At 45.0% G+C, this 27809-nt stretch overlaps 1 protein-coding gene across 10 annotated transcripts in view; it reads right to left on the reverse strand.

The window, feature by feature from the left end:
• Nucleotides 1-6160: 6160 nt before the first annotated feature.
• The window catches only part of LOC115206379 (rho GTPase-activating protein 32), a 50871-nt gene continuing 29222 nt past the window's right edge, over nt 6161-27809 (reverse strand). For 8 of the 10 annotated variants that reach the window (XM_029773252.1, XM_029773253.1, XM_029773256.1 and 5 more), the window contains 17 exons: nt 18576-18662; nt 18047-18209; nt 17697-17789; nt 17399-17521; nt 17164-17241; nt 15543-15624; nt 15121-15270; nt 14889-14991; nt 14578-14722; nt 14168-14250; nt 13823-13930; nt 13367-13512; nt 13074-13287; nt 11157-11305; nt 10874-10948; nt 10008-10718; nt 6161-9455 (listed from right to left, as the gene is read on the reverse strand). In XM_029773252.1, the coding sequence (XP_029629112.1) occupies nt 7189-9455; nt 10008-10718; nt 10874-10948; nt 11157-11305; nt 13074-13287; nt 13367-13512; nt 13823-13930; nt 14168-14250; nt 14578-14722; nt 14889-14991; nt 15121-15270; nt 15543-15624; nt 17164-17241; nt 17399-17521; nt 17697-17789; nt 18047-18209; nt 18576-18662 (4777 nt within the window). In that variant the 3' untranslated portion in view covers nt 6161-7188. The remainder of the gene's footprint in view (nt 9456-10007; nt 10719-10873; nt 10949-11156; nt 11306-13073; nt 13288-13366; nt 13513-13822; nt 13931-14167; nt 14251-14577; nt 14723-14888; nt 14992-15120; nt 15271-15542; nt 15625-17163; nt 17242-17398; nt 17522-17696; nt 17790-18046; nt 18210-18575; nt 18663-27809) is intronic. The other 2 variants (XM_029773258.1, XM_029773261.1) reach the window with 1 other exon arrangement.

Genomic DNA, 27809 nt, shown 5'->3' on the forward strand with positions numbered 1-27809 from the left:
TAGCATATCGCCTGTGGCATCCTCATGCTCTATGTGACACAGCATGTCTCTATACGATGGAACACTCAGACAGAGGCACAGTGGAATTGAATTTCACTCTGGGTGGATGAGCAAAGTCATCACCAAGAGCAGAATTCAACAGCTATCAAAGGCTATTCATTCTCCAACGGCATGAAAGGCAGAGCAGAGCACAGCTAAGTATCTGAAGTTAGAGAGTAGAACTCCCACTATCTCGCCCAGCAGATTATCAATAGGCTGTGTCCATCAGTAGAACCACTGATGTGAACAGAGGAAAATTGGCTCTGTATAAAAAAGGAGAAAATGTATTAGAGGCCAAATGGGCCTATTGTCTGAGGCCAAAGTATTAAATTACTCCTATTTATTTTTCGAAAAAGTTCATCAATTCTGTAAAATACCTCTTATCAAGACGGACAAAGTCTTATTTTTCCCATTATGTCTCATTTTGAATGTAAAACAATTAGAGCCAAGCCCAATCTGTCTGATACAGCTGCAGGACAAGGCAGCAGTAATTGCTCTTTACATTGTTTACCTCCTAATTTGTGTTTCCATTTGATTAATGAGTGTGCCAATCAGCTGACTTATAATAATGACACATCCTCAGCTCCTTCATGTTGTGAAGCACGTTAATGAAATCCACATCAAATTATTCTAAGAGATAACGGACTACCTGTTTATTATTGAGTGTGTGTAGTTGCTGTAGTGCACACATGGCTGCCTCTGGGGAGATGGCTGTAGTCCAGTGACCCATCTGACGCTGGTGGCCAGTGGCTCGCCTCAGAAGCCATAAACTAGTTACATTTCCTTTCCTGTACAGTCATCGGCTTCCTTTTTAAGACAAAGGTGGCAAGACGAACCTGCAGCGATCATCAAGATTACATCTTAATCACGGTCCCCTGAGCTCCGACTCCGAGAGGTAACGTATTTCAAATAATTTTACCATCTTATCTTGACCATGTGTGGCTTCTCAGGGGGAGAACCATAAACCATGTGGTTCAATACACTCAGGTTCTCTCCATCAAAGAATGCAATGACAGAAAAGGCCTTGATACTGTACTGTCTTCACTCAGTCATGGAAGACTGGCATCCGTTGAGTGTTTTGCCTATTAGCATAGTGTGTGTGTGTGTGTGTGTGTATGTGTTTTGGTATCTCATTTGATGGGGAACAAGTGACTCAAGCACATAACCTTTATGGATCAGTCATAAATGTTAAGTGATCCGAAGGGAGGCAGAAAACAAACAGCCATTTATGGAATAAATCCTTTAACCCTCTCCTTACACCTTATAAAAGACGATAAACCCTTTAACCCTCTCCTTACACCTTATAAAAGACGATAAATCCTTTAACCCTCTCCTTACACCTTATAAAAGATAAACCCTTTAACCCTCTCCTTACACCTTATAAAAGACGATAAATCCTTTAACCCTCTCCTTACACATAAAGACAATAAATCCTTTAACCCTCTCCTTACACCTTATAAAAGACGATAAATCCTTTAACCCTCTCCTTACACCTTATAAAAGACGATAAATCCTTTAACCCTCTCCTTACACCTTATAAAAGACGATAAATCCTTTAACCCTCTCCTTACACATAAAGACGATAAATCCTTTAACCCTCTCTTTACACCTTATAAAGACAATCACCCAATAACAGTTGTATTATAAGAAACTGACTAATCTCGTCCCCAGCTGGCTCTCTAGCACTTGAGCCTAGGGACAAGGTTAGATCCTGACTAGTGGCAAGTACAGCAGATAATTAGCGATACACAACTAATTCATATCAAAAGTCTAACAATTACCCTTTGTACCAACAGTATTTTCCTGAATAATTGCCTACCTTGCTAGGGTGACAGGTAGGGCATTATCATTTAGGATCGGTCACCTACAGGGAAAGGTCAAGCGCTTCATCATCAGTCTGTGACAGTGACACCTGGCATTTGGCATCAGTCCACAGTCCAACTACGCCTTCTTCTCAACCACAATCAAGTCCACTAGAATAGAATACAGAATCCACATGAGAATATCAGAATAGAAGAGGGGCCATGTAAGGGTTGATGCTCAGTGAAGAGCTGTTGCCTAATGTAATTGTGAGGTCTAATCAGGCACTTAATCAGCCCATATTGTTTCTCTGCCCTCCTCTATCCCATCAACCCCTATTCCTCCAATCCATCAGCAAGAAGGTGAATGCCACTGATTGCCTCCTTTCTTCCATCCGAATCCAAGGTTACAGCATTTGAAACCTCAAGCACTAACAAGGTTCTGTTGATTGGGGTTGTTGCTAATTCATTTAGCACTCTATTGCTGAGGTGATTATGAGGGATGCAAATACTTTTTTAAGCTTTCTATTTGCCTTGGTAATGGCAACTACCCCTTTGACAGAACAAGCAATTGAAATGATTCCAATAGGGTCAACCGTGAGCTGCTGAAAAGCAGAATATGCAACATGCTAATCAGACTCAAAAGTGCATATCACCATGGCCTTTTTCGTTAGCGTCTGCATGACACCTCATAAAGCTGCTTTCCCCCTGGGATTATCCCCAAGGACAGTGTCTCTGTACAGGGGTCTATAGTGCTGAGCCACCCACACGCTTTCTCAGACAACAATCACACCCATAGGGCAGATTACAGACCACTCCCCCCTGAGAGGCATCCTACCGCCAGGCACCTGCTGTCTCCACCAAACGGGCACAGCTTGGCACCAAACTCCCCCCACACAGCACATTTTAGCTGTCTCTGCATCTGGACAAGCACAGCTGTTCAGGAATAATTCTCCAAGCAACCAGGTGAAGAGGATTCAGACTTTCTCTTCACAGTTGAACTCAACTTAACCCTCGCTTCCCCTTAACTTAAACTACTTTGGTTAGGGGGAGAGGGCGGCCAACTTTGAGAAAAGGACATTATCACAGGAATCCATAACCCCTTCATTTAATTTGTCCCCACTGAACTATGAGGCGTAAACCTGAAACTGAAAGGCAGCATGTTCCAAAAACATCACAATGTCCACCGAGCAGATGGCCATCTAGCTGGGGACCAGACCCACCACAGTAAATCTGAATAATGCATGCACACCTTGCTGTGAAACAGCACATCCAAGAAACAAACGGATCGCTCTGGGTCTGGATGCAGCGCAAAACGGTTGGCTAAAAGCTCACTATACCCAAGTCGTCTCCAATAAGTAATTTCCCCTCCAATGTTCACAAGCATAAAAATTGCAACTTGTTGGTTACGAGAGGACGCGGTATTGGTGCACATTGAATGTCAATGCAGCGATGAATATAAAATGGCTCTGTGGGATGGCTGCACCCGGAGCAACACTGAGCTGACAGGAGGGATGTCTCGACCTCCTCAGGTCTCAGTAATTGCTTCTGCCACAGTGCAAGGAAACCTCTGTCAGCTGTGATTTGATGGAGGCTTGTTTTCTCTTCATTTACAACAAAACATCTAGCAAACCAAAATTGATTCTGTGAAAGTTCCCAGAATATTTGTTAGTTTGCGGAAAATGTTCTCATAACATAAAAACTGTCCAGTTGTCTAAAATTGGTTAAATAAATAAAAAAATACCCCATAATGAGAAAGCAAAACTGTTTTTTTACAAATACCTTATTTACTTCAGTGTTCAGACCCTTTGCTATGAGACTCAAAATTGAGCTCAGGTGCATCCTGTTTCCATTGATCATCTTTGAGATGTTTCTATAACTTGATTGGAGTCCACCTGTGGTAAATTCAATTGATTGGACATGATTTGGAAAGGCACACAACTGTCTATATAAGGTCGCACAGTTGACAGTGCATGTCAGAGCAAAAACCAAGCCATGAGGTCAAAGTAATTGTCCGTAGAGCTCAGAGACAGGATTGTGTCGAGGCACAGATCTGGGGAAGGGTACCAAAACATTTCTGCAGCATTGAAGGTCCCCAAGAACACAGTTTCTTCCATCATTCTTAAATGTAAGTTTGGAACCACCAAGACTTTTCCTAGAGCTGGCAGCCCGGCCAAACTGAGCAATCGGGGGAGAAGGGTCTTGGTCAGGGAGATGACCAAGAATCTGATGGTCACTCTGACAGAGGTCTAGAGTTTCTTTGTGGAGATAGGAGAACCTTCCAGAAGGACAACAATCTCTGCAGCACTCCACCAATCAGGCATTTATGGTAGAGTGACCAGACGGAAGCCACTCCTCAGTAAAAAGGCACGACAGCCCACTTGGAGCTTGCAAAAAGGCACTTAAAGACTCTCAGACCATGAGAAACAAGAGTCTCTGGTCTGATGAAACCAAGATTGAACTCTTTGGCCTGAATGCCAAGCGTCACGTCTGGAGGAAACCTGGGACCATCCCTACGGTGAAGCATGGTGGCGGCAGCATTATGCTGTGTGGATGTTTTTTAGTGGCAGGGACTTTGAGACTAGTCAGGATCGAAGCAAAGATGAACAGAGAAAAACACTGGGATCCTTGATGAAAACCTGCTCCAGAGCGCTCAGGACCTCAGACTGGGGCAAAGGTTCACCTTCCAACAGAACAACGACCCTAAGCACACAGCCAAGACAACGCAGGAGTGGCTTCGGGACAAATCTCTTAATGTCCTTGAGTGGCCCAGCCAGAGCCCGGACTTGAACCCGATCGAACATCTCTGGAGAGACGCTTCCCATCCAACCTGACAGACCTTGAGAGGATCTGCAGAGAATAGGAGAAACTCCCCAAATACAGGTGTGCCCAGCTTGTAGTGTCATACCCAAGACTCGAGGCTGTAATCGCTGCCAAAAGTGTTTCAAAGTACTGAGTAAAGGGTCTGAAAACTTATGTAAATGTAATTTACATTTTTTATTTTTAATACATTTAAATGTAATAAAAACCTGTTAACACTTTGTCATTATGGGGTATTTTTTTTGTTTAATCCATTACAGAATAAGGCTGTTATGCAACAAAACGTGGAAAAAGTCAAGGGGTCTGAATACTTTTCGAATGCACTGTAGGTGTTAATAGTAACAGTTCCATCAACAACAATATTCCAGGATTTTTTTTGAACAACTTCTATTGCTCCAACATTTTATTGAAGTATGTTCAGGCAACATTATTAGAACCATTATGTCAATGTCACACTCTTTTTATGAGACTATTGTAGGAATATTATTGTTATGGGTGTTTTGAATAACATATACATGAACATTCCTGTAATGTTTCCTCAGAACCACTTCTATTGCTCCCACATTTTGCTGTGCCATTATGTTCTAAGAACATTACCAGAACATTGTTTTATTACATTCCCTGGCAACCAAATGAGAACCTTGGGGTAATGTTCTATGGTAGATTTTACAGATGTTGTGAACAACATTTGAATGTTAGAAATTCTTGTAAATGATTTGATGGCCAAAAACATGCTTTGAATGTTTGTGGGCCGTTACCATCCTGTGAATTTCTATTTAGACCTTTTTTATAAGTACAAACCGGGCGTAACGGCAGTAAATGATGATAGTTGATGAGCAGGCCAGGCATATTTGGTGAGTACCAAACTTATTTTGACATAACGCTTGCAGAGCTGGTGAATGGTAGCTTGAAATGGTAGCTTTCTGGGCAGAGGAGATCTTGTCAGTCATCGTCTCCTCTGCCCAGATACTGGTTCAAACCTTAACTAGAACTTAATTGGAATGTTAGCTAATGTCCTGGGAATATTCCCGATTTGCTCGGCAGACTACAGATAAATGATCCTGAATGATTTGTTCCTAAATTTGCACTGGCAGTTTCCTTGGATATGGATGACAGATCAAGGGGAGAGGATGCATTAACAAAAATACTAGATTTTCGGAAGATGTCAGATTTGTCTATGCTAATGAGATACTATTGGGAAACAACTACAGTCACTGCTGTGTGTGTAGTAATATACTACACATATAAGGAATGAGACTTTAGGACAAAAATGTATTCATAAAGAAAAATGTTGTTCCATCTTCATTAAAGATTCAGAGGCATTATTAGGGAACCACTTTTCTGCAATACTGCAGTGCCCTCTGCAGTCTAATAAACTTCTGAATCTGCACGGTAGCAAACTCAAGGCCCAGAGAGTACGCATTGTTGCTCCAACCAATTACTTAATCAGATGTGCATTCCAAAGGACAAAATATCAAATAAACCCAGCCACAATGTCATAGTATGATTTACAATATTATTTATTTTTTCATTTAGATTATCTCATGAAAAAAAACAACATTAAAATGTCTTAGCAATATCTCATTTACAGAGGGTTCGTTTTAAATAACATCTTTAATGAATAAAAAACTATAACAAAAGAGTAAAGCAACAGTTAAAACATGACATAGCATTAAAATATGCCTACGAAGAGAGAAAGGAATGTCCTCAGCATACAACATCATAGCTTCCTGTTAATGTGAGGAGTGCAGACATTCTGTACACTTCTTTCACATTTGCAGCACACGTACATGTTTGGAAGTTATTTATCCTGGTAACATGACATTAGATGGACCCCAGCTGTGGTCACAATCCTCCATGCTCCTTAATCTTTCCATGTCTGAGTGTCTTGATTTGTGAAGGTGGGAGACGTGCAGGTGAAGAAATGTCCTCAGTGTCTTCCATTATTGTATGAACTAAATAACACCACAAGTGCCAATGTTACCAAACACCTTCAGTGAAGAATCAGTGGAATTGCAAAACATAAAAAGTCAAGGATCTATGCATGGTTCTCAGATGCTATAATTCTTTAAAAGTGCACATTCTTTCAGTTAGGTCATAAATGATCTAGGCAAACAATATCACGCTGGCAGTAGGCCCAGTAAGACATACATCTTACAATATTATTGCTCATAAGATTAACAATATTTGGCAGACATTTCAAATGGCATTTTCTGTTTGTTGAACAATATTATCTTACGGACATTAAATGAAGATTATACAACACCTTCATAAACAATTTCCCAAAACAAGCTTTCAAAATCTCACCTCTTAGTTTATGAGAAAATAATTTCCCTCTTTCTTTGCTATCTACATGTTACCAACAGTATGACCCACCCATTCGTGTCAATTCAACATTTTCTTAAAAACAGTTTGAAGGGATATGTCTATGAATTTCTTACATTTTTATAAACATCAACATTAATCTGTTGATTAGGAGATATATGCCAAGCTGGCCTCTTTTAGCTGCTGGTGTGATTAGGGGACTGAATCACTCAGCATAGACTCCAGCTTCCGGCCTGAGGCCTGTCTGCAGGAAGGCCCCATGGCCCCCTAGGCCATGTGACAGCAGTCTGTGACTGTGTGGGGGCATGCAGCCATGGCCAGGGAACGGCCCTGGCATGGCCTTACCAGATCCTGAGGGTTTGGGCTTGGGAGCTGGGTAGTACCCCTCCAGGTTATCATAGTGAGAGGGCATGGCCTTGGTGCTCTGAGTTCTCCTGTGGTGCTGAGTGGAGAAGGACCCAGGGTGATCTGGTTCCACAGGTGATTTGACATGGTGGTAGTAACGAGGCTCTTTGATGCTCTGTGATCGTGGTCTCCTGGGGATGCTTGGTTTTAATCGGGCAGAGTAGCTGTTAGCAGTGTTGCCCATAATGACCTTGTCCTGGTCATAGCCTCTACTATGACCACCCTCACTCTGCTCCACGTTCTTAACATCTAGGAGCATGGGGACGTTGCAATGCTGTGGCTGTGGCTGATATTGTTGGGGGGTGCCCTGCTTGGACTGGGTTCTCCTGGAGACGCTCTCTCTCATGGGAGGGACTGGCTCCTTGCCAGGCCAATGAACCCTCTGGTGCCTGATGTAATCACTAGGGTCTGAAAGCTGCTGACCAGGGGAGATTGGAGACATGGCAGGTACTTCACGTTGGCGGTCCACTCTGTCGATGGCCAGCAGCCAGGCATTACCTGGGTCTGACCTGCTTCTGGTGTGACTGATATCTCTGCCCCTGATGTCACTCTGTGGGAGGGGAGGATTCAGATTCTCATAAGGAGACATGATAGGGCCCTGGGGCCTCTGCTTGGCTCTATTCTCTTGCCTGATTGGCTGATAGACTGGTCTGTCACAACCCTCTGGGTGGTCCCAGGACTTGTAAATGGCTCGCTCTGGATCCCTGCTCTCCAAGAAGAGTTCTCTTTTTGCAGGTGGGATGTTGTGTGAGGGACGGTAGTGGTAACCAGGATGTCCACAATCCTTGGTAGAGCGCATGGTGTATGACTGACTGTGTCGGATGCGGCTCGTCCTGTAAGGGTCCACATAGTAGTAAGACTCCTCTAGAGGCGCTGCGTCTGAGTAGGGGCTGTAGCGGTACTGAACACAGCCATTCTCAAAGTACGGCTGCAGAGGTTGGACATCTGACTGGAGTAGCCTTTTGTACTCCTTTTCCTGGACAGCTGGACGTTGGACGTAGAACAGGGTGTCTGCCAGTTGAATACGAATAGGTTGCTGGGCATGGAAGGAGCGTGCCCTGCGGATGCCGGGGTAGCCCAGGGCTCTATCCTCAGTCCTCTGCCATTGTCCCCTGGGTCTGTGGTGGCCACTGGAGCTGTGCTCCTCCCTGGGTTGGGGTAGACCACTGTACTGGGGGGAGAAAGAGGGGTAGTACCGGAGGCCTAAAGTACTGTAGCAGCTGTCAGGCGTGGGTTTGTACATGCTCTTGGGCCCTGCCTGGTGGGGAGGGAAATAGTCAGGCCGAGGAGGTCCACATACCTGTCCTGCTGGATTGACCCGATGAAGTCTGTACACGTCTTCAGCCTCCCTCATAGCTCTCTCTCCATCACAGCTGTAATGATTGACTAAGGACGGCAGAGGATGACGTGGAGGGATCTCCTCCACAGACCCTGGCATGGACGCCTCAGCAAGAACAGTCTGATAGTTATAGGCATTGACTGAGTCAGTGTTAGCAAGGACAGCGGCAGCTAACTGGCTCTGAATGGAGCAGACTGATTGAATGGGAGGGGGGGCCCCACCACTGAGATACGAGGAGGACACAGTCTGAAGATGAACAGTCCTTACAGCTCCCAGGGGCTGGTCTCTCCCTTCCCTCTGGTCCCTCACCTCTGTGCTGCCCTTCAGTACAGCTCCAGCCTCTAAGGGACTGACAGTGGGACTGAAGTTACTCATGGCCACTTGTCCTTCAGGGGCCTGTTTTCTCTCATGGCCAGGGAAACGGCCACAAGGACTCTCAACTGGTGTGCCAGTCATGGGTAAGAGGGTGGCTGGAGAAGAGACCTTGAGGTCGCCGTAATCCTGAGAGCAGGGTTGGAGGTGGAGAACAGAGGGTCGTGGGGGTCTGTCCAGGGGGTGGGGGGTGTCCTGTCTCTGGAGAGGATAGGGGGGCTGGGTGCTCCTCCTCTGGGAGGTCAGTGTGGCCTTCTGGGCAGACTCAGCCAGGGCCAGGGCCAGCCTGCGGGCAGCACTCGTCAACGGAGGGTGAGGAGGGAGGACAGACACTGAATTCACAAGCCTATCTGTTCCTGGGGAGGCATAAGACAAACAATGCTGCTACAGTATGACAGGACAAACAACGCTGTGATCAGACATGAGGGGACAACACATAGAATAATACCATAAGAACTTCAGCTAACAATGGAACACAATAACAACTGCACATATGCATGTTAAACATTGTTGCACATTAATGATACTGTCGATTGAAAAAGGCTTTACAAAGACTCAAAAATGGACACTCTTACTGACAGTTGTGGCTGCTTTGTATGGTTGTCTCTACCTTCTTGCCCTTTGTGCTGTTGTCTGTGCCCAATAATGTTTGTACCATGTTTTGTGCTGCTACCATGTTGTGCTGTCATGTGTTGCTGCCTTGCTATGTTGTTGTCTTAGGTCTCTTTATGTAGTGTTGTCTCTTGTCGTGATGAATTGTATTTTTTTTTATATCCCAGCCCCCATCCCGCAGGCCTCCATTTGTAGGCAGTCATTGTAAATAAGAATTTGTTCTTAACCGACTTGCCTAGTTAAATAAAATTGAAAAAATGAACTGAAATTAAATGTATTTTTAATGTGCCACTGACCTGCATCTGGAGGGTTTTGTGAAGCCAGGCTGTCTGTGACAGTTGAGGTGAAGCTTGGTGGGCTGGGGGGCCGGCAGGGTGCCCTAGCCTCACTCCCCTCCTCACTCACTAGTTGGGACTCACACCGATCCAGAGGTGGAGGGGAGGATTCACCCCCCTGGGTGTCTGAGACACAGAGTGGGGCAGACACACACACAGTGTGCACATCTGTTTCGACAACAGGGGGGGACAAAGAGGACTTCTGTCGGAGTTTGGGGGAGACGACCCGAGACGCTTTCTTTTTCTCCCCTCTTTTCCTACGGACTGGGCTGATGTCAGGGGACTGGGAGTTACTGGGGACTTTATTCAGGGATGAGGGCTTTGATTCACTGGAACCCCCGACAAGCTTCTTACAGTTGACGCTTGCTTTGCGTTGAGGAGCGGATTTAGCTGATGGTGGGCTCACTGGGCTGCACTGGAAGGACATGGGGTCAAAGTCCAGAAAGGCCATGCCAGGGGCTGGAAGACAGAGGTCAAGGTCGTCCTCCTGATGTGGAGGGGACACGCCAGCTGGGTCATAGGCTGGACCATCAGCACCACTATGGACCTCCTTGGCCTGGTTATTGTAGTGGTCAACTTTGACCCTAGCATCACACAGGTCATCCCTGAATGCGGTGGAGAGGGCATCGCTGGTGGAGTGTGGTCTAGGGAGGTGGTACATCTGGGGCTCCCCTATGGCAGACAGACAGTATGCATTACCACTCATCGACAGACTTCAACATCAGACAACATAAAAATAAAAGGTAAATGATCCATCTAAATTAGTTTATCGCGTATTATGAAACACAGGTACTGACAGGATTGAAAGTATGACAGAGCATATTTACTTTCCAAATTGTGCAAAGACGTGAGAGATTCTTCACTTTTGGTGGAGCGCAGTGTCCCACTATCACCTCTTCCACCTGAATAATATGGAAGTACAAACTGAAGTTGAAATGGACTTCTTTTTGAAAAAACATAACTTCATCACATCACCCAAGTGGAATAAACAGCCATACATTTAACCACAGAGACATGACTGGAGGTATTTTATAACATGGCTGTGAAGACGGTCCTTATGGTTGTGTAAAGTATTGGATGGTGACTGTGTAATGCTGGTTAAGGCCTGACCTGGCAGCGCGATGCTCTTGATCTCATTGGGTTCGCTGGGGTGACGCTTCAGCTTGCGTTTGGAGGTCATGGAGGACGATTTGCCCAGGTGGAAGAATGAACGCCAGCTTCCCACTGGGGACTTTTTCACCTTCCCAGGAGCCCTCTTACTATAACACAACATCCCCAGTGAAAACAGTGGACCGTACAGGGTGTCAAAGACAAACTCAGCAAAAAAAGAAACATCCCTTTTTCAGGACCCTGTCTTTCAAAGATAATTCGTAAAAATCCAAATAACTTCACAGATCTTCATTGTAAAGGGTTTAAAAACTGTTTCCCATGCTTGTTCAATTAATCATAAACAATGAATGAGCATGCACTTGTGGAACCGTCGTTAAGACACTACCAGCTTACAGACGGTAGGCAATTAAGGTCACAGTTATGAAAACTTAGGACACTAAGAGAGGCCTTTCTACTGACTCTGAAAAAAAACAAAAGAAAGATGCCCAGGGTCCCTGCTCATCTGTGTGAACAAGCCGTATGCATGCTGCAAGGAAGCATGAGGACTGCAGATGTGGCCAGGGCAATAAATTGCAATGTCCGTACTGTGAGATGCCTAAGACGGTGCTACACGCAGACAGGACGGACAGCTGATCGTCATCGCAGTGACAGACCATGTGTAACAACACCTGATTGGTACATCCGAACATCACACCTGCGGGACAGGTACAGGATGGCAACAACAACTGCCCGAGTTACACCAGGAACGCACAATCCCTCCATCAGTGCTCAGACTGTCCGCAATAGGCTGAGAGAGGCTGGACAGAGGGCTTGAAGGCCTGTTGTAAGGCAGGTCCTCACCAGACATCACCAGCAACAACGTCGGCTATGGGCACAAACCCACCGTCGCTGGACCAGACAGGACTGGCAAAAAGTGCTCTTCACTGACAAGTCGCGGTTTAGTCTCACCAGGGGTGATGGTCGGATTCGCGTTTATCGTCGAAGGAATGAGTGTTACACCGAGGCCTGTATTCTGGAGCGGGATCCATTTGGAGGTGGAGGGTCCGTCATGGTCTGGGGCAGTGTGTCACAGCATCATCGGACTGAGCTTGTTGTCATTGCAGGCAATCTCCACGCTGTGCGTTACAGGGAAGACATCCTCCTCCCTCATGTGGTACCCTTCCTGCAGGCTCATCCTGACATGACACTCCAGCATGACAATGCCACCAGCCATACTGCTCGTTCTGTGCGTGATTTCCTGCAAGACAAGAATGACAGTGTTCTGCCATGGCCAGTGAAGAGCCCGGATCTCGATGCCATTGAGCACATCTGGGATCTGTTGGATCGGAGGGTGAGGGCTAGGGCCATTCCCCTCAGAAATGTGCGGGAACTTGCAGGTGCCTTGGTGGAAGAGTGGGGTAATATCTCACAGCAAGAACGGGCAAATCTGGTGCAGTCCATGAGGAGGAGATGCACTGCAGTATTTAATGCAGCTTGTGGCCACACCAGATACTAACCCCCCCCCTGTTCAGGGACACATTATTCCATTTACGTTAGTCACATGTCTGTGGAACTTGTTCAGTTTATGTCTCAGTTGTTGAATCTTGCTATGTTCATACAAATATTTACACATGTTAAGTTTGCTGAAAATAAACGTAGTTGACAGTGAGAGGACGTTTCATTATTTGCTGAGTTTACAATAGCCTATGAAACAAATACGTCCTTCATACAGTCTCACACATTTTGTTTTAATATAATGTTCAATAGTTATGTCAAATCAGTAGTGACGTTTGGAACGGATGAATGGTCTCTAAACGGAATTGGCTATTGCCTCCTGTCAGGTTGACCAGATTATTATTATTTTTTGCTGAGTTTATATGGTTTATCAAACTACAATGTACTGTAGGCTACTAGTTTCTAGAAGCACCAACAACCTACCTCTCAGTGGGGAGCGCAATGACTGTGTGGAACTTGCCCATCAGCGCCCCGGGTCCCTCCCCCACCTCAATGTACTCGCTGTGGGACAGAACGGGGGTAGTAACAGGGGAGCCCAACTGGGCCTGGGTACGGGCCTGGGCCTCCTCCAGAGATAGCAGCTTAGTGGAGGGAGAGCACACCAGCAGAGACTTGGGCCTGGATAGGGTACTGGTACCTGGGAGCAGAGAGAGAAATGTTTTTGAAGTTCCCATAATGTCCCCATAATGACTGCCTAAGCCAGGGTAATGCTGTACCTGAGCTCTCCTGGTTGTGGGCGTTGACCTTGGGACTGAAGAGTGTCTCTGTGTTGTTCAGTATGAACTCCACCACCACTGACTGGATACGCACCTCCATAAAGGCTGCAGTTCCACTAAAACAGGCCGACTCAATCTGCTTGGACCTGAAACACAGTTAAGTCCTAATCAACAGCATTGCCAGTCATAGCCAGTTACAAAACAGTGTACATTTAAGCAATATGGCACAGCTAAGTGCTGTTCTTAGACACGACGCAGAGTGGATACAGCCCTTAGCAGTGGTATATTGGTCATATACCACAAACCCCGAGGTGCCTTATTGCTATTATAAACTGGTTACCAACGTGATTAGAGCAGTAAAAATAAATGATTTGTCCTTCAGGGCTCCAACCACCCAGTTTATAAATCACAGTTAATACTAATGACAGTGTTGGTGGTTGGAACGTTACAATATACCTGAGCAAGTTTGGAGCCCAGACGATGGCCAGGTTCTTGGTGTGCATGTTGGTAATGGGGCTGAAGGTGGCTAGTTGGGACAAATGTCTCATGAGGAATTCCAGAGTCCTGCAGCGCAGACCAGGGAGTATTACAGATCAGGTAGAACACAGACATGTGGAATACACCCTTCTTTACAGTCAGCCTACAAAGCCAAGATGGTGACTTCAATGCTCTCTTTTAGCCAACAGATGGCGCCTTAGCACCTACAGTTCAGTGGTGACTTTATACACTACTGTAGTGAATATAGAAGATGCCGCATTGCAGGAGCCACTAGGGTGTGCTGTGAACTCATCTCCCACTGACCTGTAGTGAGGAGGAGGAAGCTGCTGGATGACGTTGTGGATCTTCACCAGCCTCTCCTCATCAGTAGCTGCAGATACAGCCTCCTGTGGAGAGAGGGAACACCAGAGGTCCACACTGAGAGAGAGCCTGATAACTATGCCTGCAGGAGCTCTGTCCTTTACTGTCGTTCCCCCCTTTACGTTTATCTTCAATACACCCCACTGTGCTACAAGGAGATTTCTGATTAAGAATTCTAAGTTTATTTCAGTGATAAGACCTTTCTATTTCACATATTTTGAAATGGGAAAGACAAGCTTATTTGTTAGTACAGTATCTCCCTTGGTTTATTCCAAGATTACTATATTACTAATCTAGTCCCCAATCAGCGTCCACCTTTCCCCTCAGGGCCAGTTCAGTGTTCTGCTCCTTACTGAGAATCTCTCATAGAGCTGGTAGGTGAGCAGAGGGTTGGGCAGCTCTCTGAAGTACAGTTTACAGAGGGACCCTATGGAGTGGATATCCTGTTTGAAAACATCTCTACTGAGGTCTGGGATCTCCTCCGAGTCAAACTCATGTCTGGGGAAACAGATGAGAGAAGACACTGGTTAACACTCAACATCAAACCACCACGTACAATCAACACTGTAGAAGTCCGTAAGCAGTACTGACATGATGATTCAACTTCATTGTTTTCCAGGATGTTGTACATTATTTGATGTTAAGAAGTGAAGCAGGGACTTACCTCAGTTTCTGGATGTTGGAGGAGATCCCAGAGAGTCTGTACATCCCGTCCACGACACCATGTCTCTCAATGAACTCAGTACAGCATTTTATCACCTGGGGGACTGGAGAAAGGAGAGGAGAAAGGGCCGTCAACAAAGTAACATCCAACAGATTTTAACAACCAAGACTGAGAAGACTACCTTCTCTATACAGTGCTAACTATAGAGAGAAAAGGCTGCTGGGAAACTGACCATCATGTTCTGAGTTGAGGAGGTGTTCCCCCAGGTCACAGCCAAACACCCTCTCCCTGAGGATCCCACGCTGCCTCAGCTTCTGGGGGGGTGGACGGGACTTCATGAAGCTCCTCAGGAATGTCACCAGCTTCCCATGCTTCTTACACACTGATGGACACACAATTAATATACATTTTGTTTTTGGGTTGTAAATAAAACATACAATAGATGTGCATTTGAATCCCAGTGGATAACACATGAAAGTAAGAATAAAAACACTTATTCCCAAAGAGTCAACCAATACAACGCTGTTACACACACACACCAGACTCACCTCATCTTTTCAGGACATACTTTAAGAGTCAACTCCAGTCAGCTATACATTAATCATAGGGAAGAGGGAGGACAGAGTATTGTTGCTGTAAAACAGGTCACAGTACCTGGTTTTGGCACTAAGCTGGACACACAGGTGGGAATCCTGTCACTGATCAGCTCCACACAATCACAGGGGAAGAAGCCAACCTGCACAGAGAGAAACAGAAGGAGGAATAGTAACACTCTCCTGCGCTCTATAATGCACCAGATATGATCTAAGGAAGAGTACAGTGGGGGAAAAAAGTATTTGATCCCCTGCTGATTTTGTACGTTTGCCCACTGACAAAGAAATGATCAGTCTATAATTTTAATGCTAGGTTTATTTGAATAGTGAGAGACAGAATAACAAAAAAAAATCCAGAAAAACACATGTCAAAAGTGTTATAAAATGATTTGCATTTTAATGAGGGAAATAAGTATTTGACCCCTCTGCAAAACATGACTTAGTACTTGGTGGCAAAACCCTTGTCGACAATCAGAGGTCAGACGTTTCTTGTAGTTGGCCACCAGGTTTGCATACATCTCAGGAGGGATTTTGTCCCACTCCTCTTTGCAGATCTTCTCCAAGTCATTAAGGTTTCGAGGCTGACGTTTGGCAACTCTAACCTTCAGCTCCCTCCACAGATTTTCTATGGGATTAAGGTCTGGAAACTGGCTAGGCCACTCCAGGACCTTAATGTGCTTCTTCTTGAGCCCTTCCTTTGTTGCCTTGGCCGTGTGTTTTGGGTCATTGTCATGCTGGAATACCCATCCACGACCCATTTTCAATGCCCTGGCTGAGGGAAGGAGGTTCTCACCCAAGATTTGACGGTACATGGCCCCGTCCATTGTCGTGTCCCCTTAGCAGAAAAACACCCCCAAAGCATAATGTCTCCACCTCCATGTTTGACGGTGGGGATGGTGTTCTTGAGATCATAGGCAGCATTCCTCCTCCTCCAAACACAGCGATGCCAAAGAGATCCATTTTGGTCTCATCTGACCACAACACTTTCACCAGTTGTCCTCTGAATCATTCAGATGTTCATTGGCAAACTTCAGACGGACATGTATATGTGCTTTCTTGAGCGCGGGGACCTTGCGAATAATCGCAGCAACCGTTGTCACCTTCTCACCAAGTTGCTTGGCGATGGTCTTGTAGCCCATTCCAGCCTTGTGTAGGTCTACAATCTTGTCCCTGACATCCTTGAGAGCTCTTTGGTCTTGGCCATGGTGGAGTTTGGAATCTGATTGATTGATTGCTTCTGTGGACAGGTGTCTTTTATACAGGTAACAAGCTGAGATTAGGAGCACTCCCTTTAAGAGTGTGCTCCTAATCTCAGCTCGTTACCTGTATAAAAGACACCTGGGAGCCAGAAATCTTTCTGATTGAGAGGGGGTCAAATACTTATTTCCCTCATTAAAATGCAAATCAATTTATAACATTTTGACATGCGTTTTTCAGGACTTTTGTTGTTGTTATTCTGTCTCTCACTGTTCAAATAAACCTAGCATTAAAATTATAGACTGATTATTTATTTGTCAGTGGGCAAACATACAAAATCAGCAGGGGATCAAATACTTTTTCCCCCTCACTGTAAGTGATAGTAACCTCCATGTACAGTAGGGAGTGGGATGCAGAAAATGGATCACTAGTATGAAGGGACAGACAGAGCTGTTTGAGTCACAGACTTATTTGAGGCGTTTTACCTGAAAACCATGTTTTCCTCTCCACCAGCCAGTGTCCTCTTTAGGAGGCATGTCAATGACTGACACAATGTCCCCTACCTACAACAGGGTCAACACAGAAAAGACAAATGAGAGTATAGCAGTTTGAATGGGTTAAAAAATCAACAACCACGGCAGAATGTATCCCCATATCTCCCCACTGTTCCCTAAACCCCTCCCCTTTCCTGTCCAATGACAAGATGCACAGAGGTGTCACCTCAAAGGTCAGCTCGTCTGTGGCCTGGGCAATGTAGCGTTTGATAACGTGGGCCGCGGCGATGGCAGGAACATTGATGGAGGACTCCTCAGCTACCAGCATGCGGTTGCCCTTGTTATCAATCTGAGAGACAAAACACAGGTTGACGAAGTCTACAAAATACTCAACATTATGGAGTTCAGCATAGATATCAGATCAATTACTAGAATGGAACATTTAATTGTGCATGAAGTCTAATTGAATAAACAAGCTGTCCTGTTGATCTGAGGAGTGAGTAAGAGAAACATGAGTAGCTCACCTCCATCCATGTCAGCACTGGACCACAGTTGATCTTGTTGTCAGCGATGGCTGAGAGATGGGACAAGTAGGCTGCCAACATCTTGGTTATTTCCTACGGAGAATAGAATCAGCAGCAATGAGTTAGGTTGAATTCAAAGCCAAGGAAGATAATGTAATGTAACTATGGCTGTGTAACTGTCCCTAATGGCACCCTATTCCCTAAGTAGTCCACTAGTTTAGACCAGTTTCCTTTGCACAGGTCAAAAGTAGTGCACTACTTAGGGAATGGGGTGTCATTTGGGATACATATGGTCTCAATCACAGCAGAGAGTAAAATATTCCCAGTTAGTCCTGTTGACTGACTCCTACCTCTACTGTGTCCTTCAGAGAGTCAAAGCGAGGCAGCTCATTGAGTTTGGAGAAGCGTCGGTCATAGATACAAAGGTGGAGGTGTTTGTCTAGCACACGGAAGTCTTCATAGGAGCGCTTCACCAACCAGCTCCGACTCTGAGACACAGAGACAAGATTGAGCCTGAAATGAGACCAGACTGAGAAAAACATTGAAGGAATCTAGAACAAAGATACTGTACACAAAGGCATCAGCCTGTCTCAAACCTCTCCTCCTGGACCCCCAGACATTCCATGTTTTTGATCTAGTCCAGAGCTAGCACACCTGATTCCACTTGTTAACTAATCATCAAGCCCTTGACTACTTGAATCAGTTGTGGTAGTTCAGGGCTACAACTACATGTGTTACATGTCTGGGGGTCCCTGAGGAAAGGGTTGAGAAGCACTGGATTATCCTACCCCCTTAGATATGAATATCATGCTTCAATTAAATGTTCCAGATTTTGCTATGGGTCAGAAACTAGGGCCTAGCCGTCAAGCTCCATTATACCTGGCAGCAGATCTGAACAAGGAAGAGTGGCTCCTTGGAATCCAGACCAGCCTTCTGCCCCTCAGTTTGTTCCTCTGCAAAGGACAGCTGCAGGGGAATGGGTACAGAGAGATTAAAATAGTGAGGGACACCACACTCTAAATAATGTAGGAGTTTAATACAGCAACCTCTTTCTGTAACTGAACTACTGTGAAAGTAGAACATACACCAAATTCATGTTCGGTCACTTAGCCAACTCTCCAAACTCTATCAATAATGGACAGTAAACCAAACTGGGTAATACTACCATGGTAAGAAATGGGTATGGTTTGTCATGACCAGAAACATCTAGATAATACATAATAAAAACAATCATGGAACAGAGGCCCCTTTAATAAATGGGTTTTTGGAGGTCCTTTGGTCTTCAGAGTTGCTGACTTCACACACAATAAGGAAAGAACTCCTGGGAGGTTAAGAAAGTGTGAATGTGCATTTTCAACATTGACCCCTTGACATATGTTTTTCAACCCAAAATATAAGCAGTATATGAATAATACATAAGCAATTGAAAACCCCTACAGAGTTTGAGAGGCTATGGAAATGTACCAAAACTCCTTGTCAAATTCCCCCCATCCCTCCCATAGAACTCCATAGCATCCTATACCAAGAGGAGATCAAAGCCTCAGGAATAGTTAGGGGAATAAATTGATATCAAATACAGGCAAAACTTCAAAGTGCTGCGAGGCAGGGGAGGTTTTGGTTATTTATAACTAATCTAGATACCCAACACAATATGACCTAGTTACCCATCACTGCTCAATAACATGGTAAACCACAGATCCTTCATACACATAGCTATATAGAGAGGATTTAAAAAATAAGCACAAGTCAATGAGTGAATTAAACAATAACTATGGTCATGTGGATGGAAAGATGGACTGTTAGCATAATAAGACAACAAACATGAATCAATGATTACTAACAATATGTCAAGAGGATGTCTGGACAGAAAAACAGTCACATGGAGCAGTCATTTAACACTGAAAACTAAACTTAGTCAATTTAGTGCATGTCTTACTTATGTTTTGTTTACGCTCTTTCCATCCCCCAACTCTTTTTACCAACGCATTTTAGCCAAGCAACTAATACTGACAACCTCACACGGCGCAGCACAAATCCCTAAATAGAAACATGCCTGCAGTCATTAACTATTAATACACACATCTGGACCCAGAGACAGAAATGAAGACAACCGCATACTGGTACCTGCCAACGCAGGCTCTTTACTGGTCCTCAGCTATTAAGTCAGGTTACAACACAGCTGGATGTCTCCCAGACAGCATTCAACTGCAGTCCTGTGTCTCCAGATAGAAGTCACCGGGCTGAACCCTTAGCTGCCTACCACAGATGCTGGTTGCTTTCATCTGTCCCGGAGGTTAAATACCCTTCAGCCTGTCCTTCGCCGCAAGGTGGAACCACAACATGTTTTCACTGTTCAATTAGACCACAAGAGCAGAGAATAGAAATAGGGGAAGCATCCCGCTATTTCGCTCTCCCTCTGTCCCTCCCATCCCTTCCTCTCCTCAATCTCCCTCCCTCCCGCTCCCATTTTCAATCTCCCTCCCACTCTCCCTCTACCTTTCGTCATCCTCTCGTGACAAAGGAGCTCTACAGTATATAGGCTAAACCAGAGCAGTTAGCACACGCCCATATGTAACCCTGACACACAGAGACAGAGGCGCAGGAGGACACAGACCACCCAGGCATCTCCATTTCAAAATTGTGCTTCTGTAGAGAATAGAAGTAATCTTGGGCAGAATCAGCCCAGTACACTGTATGTGTTTCAGAGGCTGCTGTCCTCATGTTGCCATTCCGTCTGAGACCTGATCTGTCATATTCCTGATGGTCCTGTGTGTGAGTTCTAGAACAAGCATATGAGTCATGAGACCCACCACAGGGATAATGTTATGACACTCCCTCTAATCTGTCAGCCCACTTCCTCTCAGGGTGAAGTCAGCACATAAATTATATCATGACAGCTGTTTAAGGTCCAATGCAGCTGTTTTTATCTCAATATCAAATCATTTCTGGGTAACAATTAAGCAGTGTTGTAGTACTCGAGTCCAGGACTTGTACTCGACCATTGGTGGCTCTAACTCGCCTTCCCGTGACTTGTATTTGCACTTTGACTGGATAGGCTACTATGATAAGCAACAATGGGTGCGCAGAGCAACGAGTATTCTGTTCTCTAGCAATGGAAGGACGCGCTACACCAGCAAGCGGTGAGTGTGGACAGGCAGGCAGGCTCCGCTCTGGCTCCGCCTCCGATCATACACATCACGCAAGCGACTCTTGCTTCCCCCGTAACCACCAGTCACCAGCCTACTGTTTAGCTTTGCATGGTTAAGAAACAAACTGCTTTACGATATTGAAAACAATGGTATTGAGTTTAAAAGTCAAACAGTAAAGCTATTGTCTCCCTCACTCGCCCTTTCAGTATTGAAAAGTTTTTAAAAAAGTTCCACTTTCTCCAGTCACCCTTTAGTTTTCACTCCGGAATAAAACCACCTACACAAATATCAGTGGGTGGGCATCCCGAGTGGCACAGCGGTCTAAATCACTGCATTGCAGTGCTAGCTGCGCCACTACAGATCCTGGTTCGAACCCAAGCTGTGTTGCAGCCAGCTGCGACCAGGAGACCCATGAAGCTGCACACAATTGGTCCAGCATCGTCCAGGTTAGGGGGAAGGTTTGGCCGGCCAGGTTGTCCTTGTCCCATCGCGCTCTAGCGACTCCTGTGGTGGACAGAGCGCAATGCACACTGACATGGGAGTTTGTACGGGAGTTGCAGCGATAGGACAAGACAACTACCAATTGGGGAGAAAAAAAAGGGGTAAAAAATTATAATAATTAAAAAATAAATATCAGTGGGTGATTGCAAAAAAGTAGCAAATAATAATCCGGTCAATCTGACATGAGACAATAGCCAATTCCGTTACAGACCATTCATCCGTTCCAAACGTCACTACTGATTTGACATAACTATTGAACATTATATTAAAACAAAATGTGTGAGACTGTATGAAGGACTTATTTGTTTCAATGGCTATTTTAAACTCAGCAAATAATGAAACGTCCTCTCACTGTCAACTGCATTTATTTTCCACAAACTTAACATGTGTAAATATTTGTATGAACACAACAAGATTCAACAACTGAGACAAACTGAACAAGTTCCACAGACATGTGACTAACAGAAATTGAATAAAGTATCCCTGAACAAAGGGGGGGTCAAAATCAAAAGTAACAGTCAGTATCTGGTGTGGCCACCAGCTGCATTAAGTACTGCAGTGTATCTCCTCCTCATGGACTGCACCAGATTTGCCAGTTCTTGCTGTGAGATGTTACCCCACTCTTACCAACAAGGCACCTGCAAGTTCCCGCACATTTCTGGGGGGGGGGGGGGAATGGCCCTAGCCCTCACCCTCCGATTCAACAGGTCGTAGAAGTGCTCAATGGGATTGAGATCCAGGCTCTTCGCTGGCCAACACTGACATTCCTGTCTTGCAGGAAATCAGCCATACTGCTCGTTCTGTGCGTGGTGGCATTGACCTGCTGGAGGGTCATGACAGGATGAGCTTGCAGGAATGGTACCACATGGCGGAGGAGGATGTCTTCCCTGTAACGCACAGCGTTGAGATTGCCAACAATGACAACAAGCTCAGTCCGATGATGCTGTGACACTCCGCCCCAAACCATGACAGACCGCTCAAACCTCCAAATCGATCACGCTCCAGAGTACAGGCCTCGATGTAACGCTCATTCCTTCGACGATAAATGCGAATCCGACCATCACCCCTGGTGAGACAAAACCGCGACTCGTCAGTGAAGACCACTTTTTGCCAGTCCTGTCTGGTCCAGCGACGGTGGGTTTGTGCCCATAGGCGACGTTGTTGCCGGTGATGTCTGGTGAGGACCTGCCTTACAACAGGCCTACAAGCCCTCAGCCTCTCTCAGCCTATTGCGGACAGTCTGAGCACTGATTGAGGGATTGTGCGTTCCTGGTGTAACTCGGGCAGTTGTTGTTGCCATCCTGTACCTTTCCCGCAGGTGTGATGTTCAGATGTACCGATCCTGTGCAGGTGTTGTTACACGTGGTCTGCCACTGCGAGGACGATCAGCTGTCCGTCCTGTCTCCCTGTAGAGCCGTCTTAGGCGTCTCACAGTACGGACATTGCAATTTATTGCCATGGCCACATCTGCAGGCCTCATGCCTCCTTGCAGCATGCATAAGGCACGTTCACGCAGATGAGCAGAGACCCGGGCATCTTTCTTTTGGTGTTTTTCAGAGTCAGTAGAAAGGCCTCTTTAGTGTCCTAAATTTTCCTAACTATGACCTTAATTGCCTACTGTCTAAGCGGTTAGTGTTTTAACGACCGTTCCACAGGTGCATGCTCATTAATTGTTTATGATTCATTGAACAAGCATGGGAAAGAGTGTTTAAACCCTTTACAATAAAGAGTTATTTGGATTTTTACGAATTATCTCTGAGTTTATATTGCAGGCAATTATGACCATTGTGCAACAGGAGGAAAATATTTGCGTTACTTCAATGCTCACGTTAAAATCTTCCCGCCAGCCAGCCACTAGTTGCTGCTGGGCAGATATCTTCAACTAAATCCGAGCCAAATCAATACAGCCACGAATCTAGCAACGAGCAATAAGCCAGCAATAAAACATTTTAAAACAGCAGTAACCAAAATATCAAATTTGTCTAAAGAACCCTGAATAATTATTTTGGCTTTCAAAAGTTTTTTTTATGTGCACATTAACCAATATTAGAAAATGTAGTATTTTTTGTTAAACTCAGACCCATTGACTCAGACTTGAGCACTTGGAGCAGGACTCGCCCACTAGGACTACACATAGACTGGTGACTTTACCATTGGTGATTCGGATTCGACTCGGACTTAGCCATAAGGTCTCGTGACTCGACCTCAGGGGACTGGTGACTCGACTGAGACAAGAGGTTTAATGATTCGACTACAAAACAGATAAGTAACGGTACTTTTGATTATTTTAATTGAAAACAATCAGTAACAAAAATAGCTAATTTGCAAAGAGCAATTTCTCAAGCAAGACTTTTGCTAGGACTGTCAGAGTGGTCTGAGTGGGGAGGGGAAAACTGAAAACTAGCTGTTATCGGCAGAGGTTTGTAACTCTTTCTTATGGTCTATTATTTCTTATGGTCTTTCTTATGGTCTATTAACTATTAACGCATGGTGAAATCACCATGGAAAGGCCCCAAAACAGGCAAATATTTCAGGCAGTCTTTTCAAACAGCTCTTACACTAAAAGGGAATAATTATTGTTTACAGTTTTACAGTATTATTCCAACCTCAGAATGTGGAAACATATACTGCTCAAAAAAATAAAGGGAACACTTAAACAACACAAACGTAACTCCAAGTCAATCACACTTCTGTGAAATCAAACTGTCCACTTAGGAAGCAACACTGATTGACAATAAATTTCACATGCTGTTGTGCAAATGGAATAGACAACAGGTGGAAATTATAGGCAATTAGCAAGACACCCCCAATAAAGGAGTGGTTCTGCAGGTGGTGACCACAGACCACTTCTCAGTTCCTATGCTTCCTGGCTGATGTTTTGGTCACTTTTGAATGCTGGCGGTGCTTTCACTCTAGTGGTAGCATGAGACGGAGTCTACAACCCACACAAGTGGCTCAGGTAGTGCAGCTCATCCAGGATGGCACATCAATGCGAGCTGTGGCAAGAAGGTTTGCTGTGTCTGTCAGCGTAGTGTCCAGAGCATGGAGGCGCTACAAGGAGACAGACCAGTACATCAGGAGACGTGGAGGAGGCCGTAGGAGGGCAACAACCCAGCAGCAGGACCGCTACCTCCGCCTTTATGCAAGGAGGAGCACTGCCAGAGCCCTGCAAAATGACCTCCAGCAGGCCACAAATGTGTATGTGTCTGCTCAAACGGTCAGAAACCGACTCCATGAGGGTGGTACGAGGGCCCGACGTCCACAGGTGGGGGTTGTGCTTACAGCCCAACACCGTGCAGGACGTTTGGCATTTGCAAGAGAACACCAAGATTGGCAAATTCGCCACTGGCGCCCTGTGCTCTTCACAGATGAAAGCAGGTTCACACTGAGCACGTGACAGACGTGACAGAGTCTGGAGACGCCGTGCAGAACGTTCTGCTGCCTGCAACATCCTCCAGCATGACCGGTTTGGCGGTGGGTCAGTCATAGTGTGGGTTGGCATTTCTTTGGGGGGGCCGCACAGCCCTCCATGTGCTCGCCAGAGGTAGTCTGACTGCCATTAGGTACCGAGATGAGATCCTCAGACCCCTTGTGAGACCAAATGCTGGTGCGGTTGGCCCTGGGTTCCTCCTAATGCAAGACCATGCTAGACCTCATGTGGCTGGAGTGTGTCAGCAGTTCCTGCAAGAGGAAGGCATTGATGCTATGGACTGGCCCGCCTGTTCCCCAGACCTGAATCCAATTGACCACATCTGGGACATCATGTCTCGCTCTATCCACCAATGCCACGTTGCACCACAGACTGTCCAGGAGTTGGCGGATGCTTTAGTCCAGGTCTGGGAGGAGATCCATCAGGAGACCATCTGCCACCTCATCAGGAGCATGCCCAGGCGTTGTAGGGAGGTCATACAGGCACGTGGAGGCCACACACACTACTGAGCCTCATTTTGACTTGTTTTAAGGACATTACATCAAAGTTGGATCAGCCTGTAGTGTGGTTTTCCACTTTAATTTTGAGTGTGACTCCAAATCCAGACCTCCATGGGTTGATAAATTGGATTTGCATTGATTATTTTTGTGTGATTTTGTTGTCAGCACATTCAACTATGTAAAGAAAAAAGTATTTAATAAGATTATTTAATTCATTCAGATCCAGGATGTGTTATTTTAGTGTTCCCTTTATTTTTTTGAGCAGTGTATTTAATTCATTTTAGAATAAGGCTGTAATGTAACAAAATGTGGAAAAGGTCAAGGGTCTATTCCATGTCTTAGGTCAGTTAGGACTTGATTTTAAGAATGTGAAATGTCAGAATAATAGGAGAGAGAATGATTTACTTCAGCTTTTATTTCTTTCATCACATTCCCAGTGGGTCAGAAGTTTACATGCACTCAATTAGTATTTGGTAGCATTGCCTTTAAATTGTTTAACTTGGGTCAAATGTTTCGGATAGCCTTCCACAAGCTTCCCACAATAAATTGGGTGAATTTTGGCCCATTCCTCCTGACAGAGCTGGTGTAACTGAGTCAGGTTGGTAGGCCTCCTTGCTCGCACACACGTTTTCAGTTCTGCCCACAAATTTTCTATAGGATTGAGGTCAGGGCTTTGTGATGGCCACTCCAATACCTTGACTTTGTTGTCCTTAAGCCATTTTGCCACAACTTTGGAAGTATGCTTGGGGTCATTGTCCATTTGGAAGACCCATTTGTGACCAAGCTTAAACTTCCTGACTGATGTCTTGAGATGTTGCTTCAATAGATCCAAATAATTTTCCTCCCTCATGATGCCATCTGTTTTGTGAAGTGCACCAGTCCCTCCTGCAGCAAAGCACCCCCACAACATGATGCTGCCACCCCCGTGCTTCACGGTTGGGATGGTGTTCTTTGGCTTGCAAGCCTCCCCTTTTCCTCCAAACGTAACGATGGTCATTATGGCCAAACTGTTTTATTTTTGTTCCATCATACCAGAGGACATTTCTCCAAAAAGTCTTTGTCCCCATGTGCAGTTGCAAACCGTAGTCTAGCTTTTTTATGGAGGTTTAGAGCAGTGGCTTCTTCCTTGCTGAGTGGCCTTTCAGGTTACATCGATATAGGACTCGTTTTACTATGGATATAGATACTTTTGTACCCGTTTCCTCTGCTGTTGTTCTGGGAGTGATTTGCACTTTTCGCACCAAAGGGCATTCATCTCTAGGAGACAGAACACGTCTTCTTCCTGGGCGGTATGAAAGCTGTGTGGACCCCTGGTGTTTATACATGCGTACTATTGTTTGTACAGATGAACGTGAAGCCTTCAGGCATTTGGAAATTGCTACCAAGGATGAACCAGACTTGTGGAGGTCTACAATTGTTTTGAGGCACTGAGTTTGAAGGTAGGCCTTGAAATACATCCGCAGGTACACCTCCAATTGACTCAAATTATGTCAATTAACCTATCAGAAGCTTCTAAAGCCATGACATCATTTTCTGGAATTTTCCAAGCTGTTTAACCTCTCTAGGGTAGGGGGCAGTATTTTCACGGCCGGATGAAAAACGTACCCAAATTTAACGGCCTACTACTCGGGCCCAGGAACTGGAAAATGCATATTATTAGTAGATTTGGATAGAAAACACTGAAGTTTCTAAAACTGTTTGAATGATGTCTGTGAGTATAACAGAACTCAAATCTGAGAAGAATGTAACCAGGAAGTGAGAATTCTGGTGCTTGTAGTCCTTTCAAGTTATTGCCAATGGAACACACAGTAAGTTAGGGTTCCTAAGGCTTCCACTAGATGTCAACAGTCTTTAGAAAGTTGTTTGAGGCGTCTATGATGAACAGAGACCGAACAAGAAGGCTGGGAAGTTGTAGACCCATCAGTTCATTGGCGCGCGTTCATGTGAGAAGGGACCCGTGTTCCAAAACATTTTTCAAGACACAGGAACCGTCCGGTTGGAATATTACTGAAGTTTCACGTTCAAAAGGCCCTAAAGATTGATGCTTTACAACGTTTGACATGTTTGAACGAACGTAAATAGATTTTTTTTTTTTTACTTTTCGGCGCGCTTCCTACATTTGGAGTAGCTGAACTGAGCGCGCAAACAACAAGGAGCTATTTGGACATAAATTATGGAGTTTATCAAACAAAACTACATTTATTGTGGACCTGGGATTCCTGGAAGTGCCTTCTGATGAAGATCAACGGTAAGGGAAAATTTCTAATGCAATGTATGATTTTAGATGACTCCAAAATGGCGGCTATCTGTATTGCCTAGTGTATTTTTCTGAGCGCAGAACTCAGATTATTGCAAAGTGTGCTTTCCCAGTAAAATTATTTAGAAATCTTTCACAGCGTTAGCATAAAGGAGATGTTCATCTATAATTCTTTGATTGACTGTTTAATATTTTATCAACGTTCATGACGAGTATTTTTGTAAATTGTAGCGCTGATTCACCGGCAGTATTGGAGGCAAAATATTTTCTGAAAGT

This window comes from Salmo trutta, chromosome 13, assembly GCF_901001165.1.
Source record: "Salmo trutta chromosome 13, fSalTru1.1, whole genome shotgun sequence".
NCBI classification, from domain to species: Eukaryota; Metazoa; Chordata; class Actinopteri; order Salmoniformes; family Salmonidae; genus Salmo; species Salmo trutta.